The sequence below is a fragment of the Nicotiana tabacum genome, chromosome 1, assembly GCF_000715075.1.
Source record: "Nicotiana tabacum cultivar K326 chromosome 1, ASM71507v2, whole genome shotgun sequence".
Classification (NCBI taxonomy): Eukaryota; Viridiplantae; Streptophyta; class Magnoliopsida; order Solanales; family Solanaceae; genus Nicotiana; species Nicotiana tabacum.
Window position 1 is genome coordinate 4,051,702 of NC_134080.1, and position 10,382 is coordinate 4,062,083.

The following is a 10,382-nucleotide window of genomic DNA, read 5'->3' on the forward strand; positions in this document are numbered from 1 at the left end:
GTTAATCGTATCAAATTACATACAAACATAGTTTTATATAACTATTTATTAGACAGGGTGCATAATCTATATGATAAAAAATAATCCTCAATCATAGATCAAAGATAGAATGTGGATCAATAACTTGAAAAATATGACAATCAATAACTTGAAAAATATGACAATCAACATAAACATTATTAACATAATCAGTTTATATAGTTTATAATTTTCATATGATCCTATTCCTAGTTATTATTATAGAAGTTGATCGAGATTTGATTTATCAATAACTTGATCATAAAACGTTAACATTAAATCATATTGTAAAATCACGAGAGCTTAGCGGCCGTTTGTTATGCAGACTAAATTATTATGGGATTATATTAATAGCCGATCATATTCATTATTTATTTTTTCTAGCCATATGCATAGATTATATATCGATTATACACATATAATACATAAATTATACATACATTATACCTCCACTAACTATTTTTAGTTTAAACGATTGGATGGACAACTATTTGGATTAATTCTTCATAAAATAATCTCACAATATAAGATGAGATATCCTGGATTAAGTCTGAGATTAAATTTATACCTTATTTGGTTCGAGGGATAAATTTATATTGCCAACCAAATACAATATAAATTTAATCTCACATCTTATACCACCTTATTCCACCCTATCCCTCATACCAAACGGCCCTTAGTGTTTAAATTAACGTAAGCGATTTCTTTTTATCTGTCTAAGTTTTGACAAACAAATTTACTCGGTATGTATACTAGAAGAAATTGAAGTAAACACCGGCTGTATTTTTGTGTTGAAAAAAAGAAGAGTAAAGCAATAAAATCTGAATATAAAAAAGGGAGAAAATATAGGGTTGGAACTTGGAATAGTCCAACAAGCTACCTGTATTTATTTCAGAAATTAGCCATTGGTCAATATTCACTGTTAGAAAACCAGTAGTCGTCTTCCCACTTTAGTCAAGAAAAGGCCAAAAAATAAAGAAAAGGCCAAAACTCAAAGAAAATTCCTACAGCCTATTCAACTCTCTCATTCTTTCAAGTTTCAGCTTACCCAACACCACTCAACTACCAACCCCCCCACCCCCACCCCGGCCACCCCACCCCACCCCAAACTAAAGACACCCATTTAATCCAATTTTCTCATACACGTATATTCTGTGTATAAATTGACAGTTTTTTTGGGGTATTTTTAGAAGAGAAAAAGAGGGATCAAGAATGGCACAAGATAAGTTCATAGTAGAAGTTGAACCAGCAAAACCTTCCCAAAATGGAAAGCCATCAATGGGTGCTGTTTATAGAAGTCTTTTTGCTAAAGATGGATTTCCTCCTCCTATTCCTGGACTTGACAGTTGTTGGGATATTTTCCGGTTAGGACTAAAAAAGTTTTAATCTTTTTATATGTTAATTTACTTTGCTAAAATTTTGGGTTGTTTTTTTTTTCTTTTTAAAATTTTTATTTAAAAATTTGTTTTTTTTTTGTTGAATCTGATTGTTTGTTTGGATTAGTAAAGATGGAGCATTTTTTGCCTTATGTATTTGATCAGTAGAATAAAGTTCTAATTTTTCTGTTACTTTGATTTGCTATTCTTTTGGGTTCTTGTCTTTTTTGTCTTTAAATTTAAAATTTTGATTTTTTTTTTTTTTTTTTTTTTTTGTTGTTGTTGTTGAATTTAGTTGTTTGTTTGGGTTAAGAAAAGGTGGAATATTTTTTAGGTTTATGTATCTGATGAGTAGCTTAAAGTTCAAAGATTTGATTTTTATTTTACTTTTTTTGCACAATATTTAAATTTGATCTAATTTATAAATGTCCTTCGCAATTCTTATAGGCTTCTAATTTTTTATTTTTTTTTGATAAACTTGATTTAAATAATATTTTCTTAATCTGATTGTAAATTTGGCTATGAAGGGTGTAGTATTCTAGCTTTATGTATTTGATGAGCAGCAAAGTTTCAAAAATTGATTTTGACTTTTACTAGCTTTTTCTGCAGAATATTGGCAATTTCTCTAATTTTTCTTTAAATTGGATAAAATTGATTTTAATTTTATTTTGGATCCAATTGTTTAATTCGGCTACAAAAGATCTAGTCTTTTAGCTTTATGTATGTGATGAGTAGCAAAATTTGTTTGTGTTGAGAATGAGATGACTAACAAAAAGTTCCAAGAATTGATGTTGACTTTTTCTTTTTTTCCGCAAAATCTTCACTCTTACTACTTCATATGATTAAAAAGTCACAGTTTTTTGGCAATTCATTATATGCATAAGTTACATGATTTCACTGATAATGCTACTACTGGTCACGTGCACATGCATGTCACAGATGCCTTTACCTTTAAGACATTGTACTGCCTTGAGCATGAATATAGGAAATACATCTGCTTTGGTCTAGTGGTAAGATTGCAGCTCGTGATACAGCGTGAGGGATTCAAAACCAGCTGCAGACAGTAACCTGGTAGAGTAGTTTGTAAGTGAAGAATGGTAGAGGGGTGTGGCCATTATCCAATATCCATTGAGTTTCGAACTGTGCGCCAGTTGGCGATTGGAGATTTCTCGGTTATAAAAATAAAAAGCTAAAAAATCATAGCAGGCTGTTTTGCTCTGTAAGAGTGAGTATCTTTAAATAAATTAGGCATAATTCTATAGAGAATATAACTTCAAAATGGGCCTGTATGAAGCAGAATGGACGGAAAGGATTCATATAGTTGAACCCCACTAGTTTGGGATTGACTACAGTTGATTCATTGACATCACTTCAATGTAGTCTTTCTCCATTAGTAAGGAAAGGCATTAGACTTTCGAGTTTTTTTTTTTTTGATAAGGTAAGTTTTAAGTATTACGAAAAAGTGGCACCAAGTAGGTGCTTGGGGCGTGTAGATTTTTGAGCTTTATTGTGCTCCTCTATTCAGGATAACTTCATATACAAGCTTGCTCTCGGACTGTACAAGCCTAAACTTTGACTTGTCCGTGTTTGTTCTAGTAAATGCTGATCTGGTAGTTTGTTAGACATGCAGCTATTTCTTTTAGTCAATAAATGCTTGTAGATATTTGCCAGTGTGCTCAAATGACTAATTTCATTATTATCCAATAGCAGATCTTACAGGCATTTTCTTGTCTATGTCACAGTTTGTCAGTGGAAACATATCCTAACAATCGGATGCTTGGACGCCGTGAGATTGTAGATGGAAAAGTACGTTGTTACTATTTCTAACAATCTGGGGGTTCTCTTTTTCTAAATTGCTTTTAGCTGATTCATCTATTTGTTATTATTTTCAGCCTGGCAAGTATGTGTGGACGTCTTACAAAGAAGTATATGACATTGTGATTAAAGTAGGAAATTCCATCCGGAGTTGTGGTGTGGACGAAGTGAGTTCCTATATTGTATTTGATTTACCTTGCTGAAAGCTTGGTTGACTGCGAGAATAATGCTAACTATAAATTTTTATTTACCTTCTAGTGTTTGAGTTGTGTCATCAAATACTGCAGATGATGATGCCTTATCTGTGCAGTTTAGCTACTCATTTGTTGTCTAGTTCTATTAGGCAACAAAAAGCTAGGTTCACTTCTGTTCTTTTTTTTATTTTTATGGGTGAATATAAAGCTTGGTTCACTTTATCCAATGGTCCAGTTAGGATCTTTAGAATTCACTCCTTTAACAATGGAGAGATTTTATTGTTGAATTATATTTCACTTACTCTTTTTGAAGTTAGTGTGTGTTCTCTACATATTGTTTTCTTGTGTAGACTCGTGTATAGGACTTTTTAGCCAGTCTCTTAGTGCTCGTTTTCCTTGATTATTTGTACATTCAATCAGTATCTCACTTCAATTTGACTTCTGATGTTAGGGAGACAAATGTGGTATCTATGGTGCCAATTGCCCTGAGTGGATAATGAGCATGGAGGTAAATTTTTCTATTCCTTCTATTTTTTTCGATTTCCTCCTTTTTTCTGTTTGATGATCTTCAAACAAAATTAAGGACCTCCACTGCCACTTTTTGTTTGTATTTTATTCGTATAATTATTTCCTAGCTGATGAAGAGGTACATAACATTTAGTTTTTGATGTATCGATCATAGTTGGTCTGATTATCTTCGGCAATCAAAATGCCATCTTTTCTTCTTTTAAACTAATCTCTCTCGGTTGAATTGCTGGCCTTACACTATAAATTTAAACAACCATATATTTATTTCGTATATAGCACATAGTTAAATATATCCTCACAAGGTAGGGGTAAGGTCTGCGTACACACTATCCTCCCCAGACCCCACGGTGTGGGATAATACTCGATATGTTGTTGTTGTTGTATATAACACATAGTTAAATATGACAATTAGAAGGAACCCTGATTTAGTGAAATAATTAAGGTTGCCTATGCTTGAATATTCTTGTAAGCACTGTGTGGGTTAGGAGGTCGGTTGGGACTCCACTTTCTATCCTTCTTCGTATTGTCCTTTTGATGTTCCTGTTTTCTGCTGCATATTATATCAATATTTTGTTTTAGGATATTTTAGAAATTAAACCTTCTCCGTAATTGTTGTTACTCTGATAACGACTCTATCATTGCAGGCATGCAATGCTCATGGACTTTACTGTGTTCCTCTGTATGACACCTTAGGTATGCATCCTCCTCTGGTTAGAATAGTGGTTTGAGTGTCTTCCTCATTTTTCTAGTGTTTGCTTTTTCTTTTTGTAATTTATCATTCTTGGTGTTACTTTTATAGATAGAAGGCATCTTCTTGGATTGGTTAAACAAGATGCGTTTTTCATGTGGCCTTCTATTTTATGTTTATCTCTGAAAATAGAAGAAACCTCATGCTATGTAATGACCGAAAATAATCTTCTTTGTGTGCTTTAGGTGCTGGTGCAGTGGAATTTATCATTAACCATGCCGAGGTTAAAATTGCTTTTGTTGAAGAGAAAAAACTTCCTGAGGTATGCCTGTTCAAAATTAAAACTTTTGCTTGACGGCTGATTTATATTCTGAGACGTCTGACTCCACAGGCATGTTGATCCTCATACTTGGTATAGAACATTCATGTCTCATAAGCCACGACTTATTAAGAGCTTAATAGTGGAATCCATTTGATTCACCTATTCAGTAATAAGACTAATTTGTTTGAGGATCAGTGTGCTGTTTTAAAAAGATACACATTTCAGATTCAAATATCACTGTTCCATTACTATATCATGTTGGGTAGCGCATCGTATTCTATATTTTCCTTGACACCACTATGTTTGAGACGGTTCCTTGAAAATCCATTTGCAAAGGCAAAAATTATTGTTTCTAAAGTTTGTTGCTTCAGATGCTTTACTATTATATTTGGGAGGCTATGCCTTTTAACATCTAGGGATGTCCTTTCTTACTAAAATATGTGCTCATCCCTTTTCAGCTTCTGAAAACTTTTCCCAATGCAGCAAAGTACTTGAAGAGTAAGTCGATTATAAATTCAGATCCTATTTTAAAGTGTGGATTGATGAAATGGTATAACAAACTAGTTTCCTATTTGTAATCACCAGCTGTTGTGAGTTTTGGGAATGTCACTCCTCAACAGAAGGAAGATGTTGAAAAGTGTGGGGTGGCTCTATACTCGTGGGATGAGTTTCTACAATTGGTAAGACTTCTCTTTACTTCTATAGTTATCAGAATTGTCTAGTGTTTTGTTAGACATCATCATTAAGGAGTGTTATAACTTATATTTTGATACTAAGATTGTGGTTTTGAATATGAGACAACAAATGGGGAATAAAATTTTTTGTTTTCTTAATCTCGTATATGGAGTTATATGACTCGAGAGTAACTCAGATTTGCACATTTTCGTTTAATCTTGTTTTTTAATTTTTTTTGCTTGCTAAATTTCTGATTCCACCTTCAAATTCTTCTTTCCATTGTAATATTTGTTTTAGGCTCGTATAATGCAGCCAGTGATGTCACTGGAAAAAAAATGTTGATCAACTCTTTGGAATAAGTTTGTAGTCTTGACATTTACATGGAATGATCTGCTGAGATGACCAACATGAAACTGTTGATATGCCCTTTGAACTAACGCGCAAACTCCTCAATGTGCAGGGAAGTGAAAAACAATTTGATCTTCCAGTGAAAAAGAAGGAAGACATTTGTACAATAATGTATACTAGTGGAACGACTGGAGATCCCAAAGGTGTGCTGATTTCAAATAATAGCATTGTTACTCTTATAGCTGGAGTACAGCGTCTGCTTGGGAGTGTGAATGAGTCGGTAATGAATTATTTGTTCTTTATTTTCCTGCCTTCTGATATAAAGCATAGCTACATTATAGGCTTGACGATCTGACCTTTTCACATTGCAGTTGACAGTGGATGATGTATATCTTTCATATCTTCCACTGGCACATATCTTTGATCGGGTTATCGAAGAATGTTTCATTAATCATGGTGCCTCAATAGGATTTTGGCGAGGGGTAAGATGTTCAGATCTTCAGCTAAATCATGGTACAGATTATACTTATGCATTCCTAATCATGTCCACAGGATGTCAAGTTACTTACCGAAGATATTGGAGAGCTGAAACCAACTATCTTCTGTGCTGTACCTCGTGTACTAGACAGAATATATTCAGGTAATATCTTTGTGGTCCAATTATTCACATTCTTATCTTATTGGTGTACCTTTGACTGAGTGCCTTCTATGCCTTGTCGAAATGCTGGATATATTTTGACTAGTTCGTTTAAACATTCTCAGGTTTGCAACAGAAAATTTCTTCTGGGGGTCGGCTTAAAAGCACATTGTTCAATCTTGCCTATGCTTAGTAAGTGCTGTTCCATTTTTTCCATGTCAAATGAAGTAAAATATGGCAACTTCTTCTGGAACATAAGCATTTGTATCCATAAGCTAACCTATTGACTCTTTCTTAAAAAAAATATTAACTTTCTAATTATGCTTATCTTCAGCGACCATATGCTGACTATTTAGCTTACTCTTTTTTTTGGCCCATCCCTAAAATATGACCTCTTTCCCTAAACTAAAACTTTTCTCCTCCAATTATTCAGATTAATGTAATCCTTTTGTGGACAATCAACAAGAATTAAAATACTACTTTTTTATTTATATGAAAAGGTCATATTGATATAAACTAAGTACTACTTTATATTATTTCAAATTTGATGGGGACAAATTCTGGACTTTCTCTTATCTTTTGATAGTTTATTTACCAAACTCAGTATAATAAATCAAGCATTTTACTCTCCCTAGAAAGCTAACCGAGGCTTGTTGACATTGGATGGAAGAAATAATATTTTCTGTTCGCATACATGCTTTTTCGCACCTGAATTTAAACTGATCATTTCTTCCATGATTTAGGTGTAGTATATTGGACAACTTTGGTTGTGATTTTTGGTTAGCATAAAAGTAAATCATAGTTTGAGTTATTTTTAGTGGTGGAGGCTGTTACCTTAACTTTTGAACTTCTACAGCAAACACTACAATTTGAAGAAGGGACGTAAACACTTTGAAGCTTCTCCGCTTTCTGACAAAGTTGTCTTCAGTAAGGTATTGGAAATGCCCTTGGAGCAGCTAGCAAATCCATTTTTTCCTATTCTTCTTTCCATTTTTCAGTTAGTCCGTAACTCCTGTTGTTCTTTTGCTAAGGTAAAAGAAGGGCTAGGAGGCAAAGTACGTCTTATATTATCTGGAGCAGCGCCCCTTGCAGCTCATGTGGAAGCTTTTCTGCGAGTTGTGGCATGTTGCCATGTTCTTCAAGGATATGGTATCCCATTCTTTCAATATATTATGTGATTAGCTGATATATGGATGAAGAAATTGTTGGCTTTTAGCTTTTATCTCAAACATAGATGGTATAATGTAAAATCATCTCTTTATAGAACTTGATTGATGGGAGCATCTCCTAGATTTTTAATGATCCAACATATGTAGTAATTGCAAGACTTTGTTTTCTAGTTGCTGGATAATGAACGTCTTTTCTTTCTATTCTCATTTAGGTCTGACTGAAACATGTGCTGGTACATTTGTCTCACTACCAAACCAGTATGATATGCTTGGTACCGTTGGTCCCCCGGTGCCCAATGTGGATGTGTGCTTGGAGTCCGTCCCTGAAATGGCATATGATGCTCTATCAAGCACGCCACGTGGAGAAGTATGTGTGAGGGGCGACACTCTTTTTTCAGGTTATTACAAGCGTGAGGACCTAACAAAAGAAGTCATGATTGATGGGTGGTTCCACACAGGTTTGTTTTTTCATGTTGAAGCTGAACTGATTAATGTCTGCTTGTCAGATAGAATTTGAATGGACCTTGGATCTAACATTTCTTTCTTCAGGTGATATTGGTGAGTGGCAACCAAATGGTAGCTTGAAAATAATTGATCGCAAGAAGAACATTTTCAAGCTATCTCAAGGTGAATATGTTGCTGTCGAGAATTTGGAGAATATATACGGCAATAATCCTGTTATTGACTCTGTAAGTATCTACTTTAGATGTAATGGCCTCTTAATTATAGCAAAAACATGGTTCAGAAGGGATACTTTTCTTCATTGGTATCTTCGGCCACTTCGTCCGTGCAATTTCTGCTTTCTACATGAATGAGGTTGAGCAATATTCATCTTTAGTGTCGAGCGTTAGTGGTCTAGCTTCGAGGAAATAATATGCTTTTACGAAAGAGGACTGTTATTCAACCAGAATGTGTTTTTTCATGTTGATTTTTTTGGATTAGATACTCTGGTTAACTGGTGACGTAGTCTATTCATGTTAGACGTGAACTGATGAAAGTGGACTGATTTCTTTTTCTACCTCGACTCCAGATATGGATATATGGAAACAGTTTCGAGTCTTTCCTTGTTGCTGTTCTTAACCCAAACCAACGAGCAGTTGAACAATGGGCCCAACAGAATGGCGTATCTGGGGATTTTGATTCGCTGTGTGAAAATCCAAAAGTGAAGGAGTACATACTTGGAGAGCTCACAAAAGCTGGAAAAGAAAAGAAGGTTAGTTCTCCTCATTGCAGTTGCTTTTTCTGATAGTGCATGTGTTGCACTCTTTGATAAAACCTATGTTGCTCAGACTCTCCGAAAATGTCTCCGGGTGCGTGTCAGATCCTCCAAAAATAGTGTATTTTTGGAGGATCCGTCACCGGTGGGGCAACATTTTGGAGAGTCTGCACAACATAGGATAAAACGCATGGAATAGAAACGCTCCATCCTATGGAGATATTCCGAAACTTATATAAATATGATCATCTTTTTGCAGCTGAAGGGCTTTGAGTTCATAAAAGCTGTACACCTTGATCCTCAGCCATTTGACATGGAACGAGACCTTCTAACTCCTACATTTAAGAAGAAAAGACCCCAGTTGCTCAAATACTACAAGGTAATTTCTCTTTTGATCTGCTGGTGGATGTTGTGAGCAATCAACTTTTCCATATTTTTTCTTCATTCAGTTTCCATTTTTATTCCTTTTCCTTTCACTAAGGCGAGCCGTGGAGCAACAGTAAAGTTGTCTCCGAGTGGCTTATAGGTCACGGGCTCGAGTCGTGTAAACAGATACTGATTCTTGCATCAGGGTAGGCTATTGTAGCTGCCCTAAGATCCTACTATGCGCGGGGTCTGGGGAAGCAAGAGTCTATTGTACGCAGTCTTACCCTGCATTTATGCAAGAGGCTATTTCCACGGCTCGAGCCCGTGACCTCCTGGTCACACGACAACAATTTTACCATTGTTGATGCGGATTAACACACATTATATATTATACCTGCAAGTAAAATGCCTTGGTTTTTTGTCAATACGTAATCGTCTAATCTGGACGCCTATAGTAGTTTTTGAGGCCTTTTACTCCGATGCTAAGTGACCGGATTACTAGTTAATAATGGGAAAATGACACTGTATAGTTACTCTCAAAATAATAGCCAAAAAATGTATATTTTTTGTTTATATATACATTCTGTATGTTAATATACAAAAATTATACATATTTTATACACTTTTCGGCTACCAAATGTAAATAATTTCTAGCACCGGTTAAAAGTGATAATACCCCGTTAATAATGCTATCTATTTAAATAGGAAAAGATATATATATATATATATATATATATATATATATATATATATATATATATATATATATATCACCTTTTATTCCTTGTTGATTCCATGTGCAACTTGTTTACAGAGTATTTGTTTACATTGCAGGACGTGATTGACAGCATGTACAAGACCAAATGAATTAACGGCCGAAACTACTTGCCCCTTCTTTTACATTTGATCTTTCAACCTTAATTTATCCTTTTGTTTTTGTTTTTGCACTGTATATATCACATGAAGATTATGAGATTGTTTTATCAAATTGGATTTGACTGTTATACAAGCAAAATTATTTATTGTGTTA

At 34.5% G+C, this 10,382-nt stretch overlaps 1 protein-coding gene across 1 annotated transcript; it reads left to right on the forward strand.

Moving 5' to 3' along the window:
• The first annotated feature begins 878 nt into the window (after positions 1 to 878).
• Positions 879 to 10,382, forward strand: LOC107820099 (long chain acyl-CoA synthetase 4). Its single transcript, XM_075229228.1, has 19 exons — positions 879 to 1,382; positions 3,137 to 3,200; positions 3,287 to 3,376; positions 3,855 to 3,911; positions 4,576 to 4,624; positions 4,865 to 4,941; positions 5,400 to 5,439; positions 5,527 to 5,621; positions 6,077 to 6,244; positions 6,336 to 6,446; positions 6,517 to 6,604; positions 6,727 to 6,793; positions 7,458 to 7,533; positions 7,633 to 7,750; positions 7,983 to 8,228; positions 8,320 to 8,459; positions 8,801 to 8,983; positions 9,246 to 9,365; positions 10,187 to 10,382. Exons 1-19 carry the CDS (start codon positions 1,231 to 1,233, stop codon positions 10,217 to 10,219), a joined length of 1,974 nt encoding a protein of 657 aa, XP_075085329.1. The 5' UTR covers positions 879 to 1,230; the 3' UTR covers positions 10,220 to 10,382.

Coding starts and splice junctions, on each gene's coding strand:
- LOC107820099 (XM_075229228.1), top strand. CDS start 1,231: ATGGCACAAGATAAGTTCATAGTAGAAGTTGAACCAGCAAAACCTTCC. Junction 6,245..6,335: donor TTGGGAGTGTGAATGAGTCG/GTAATGAATTAT, acceptor TTCACATTGCAG/TTGACAGTGGATGATGTATA. Junction 6,794..7,457: donor TTCAATCTTGCCTATGCTTA/GTAAGTGCTGTT, acceptor GAACTTCTACAG/CAAACACTACAATTTGAAGA.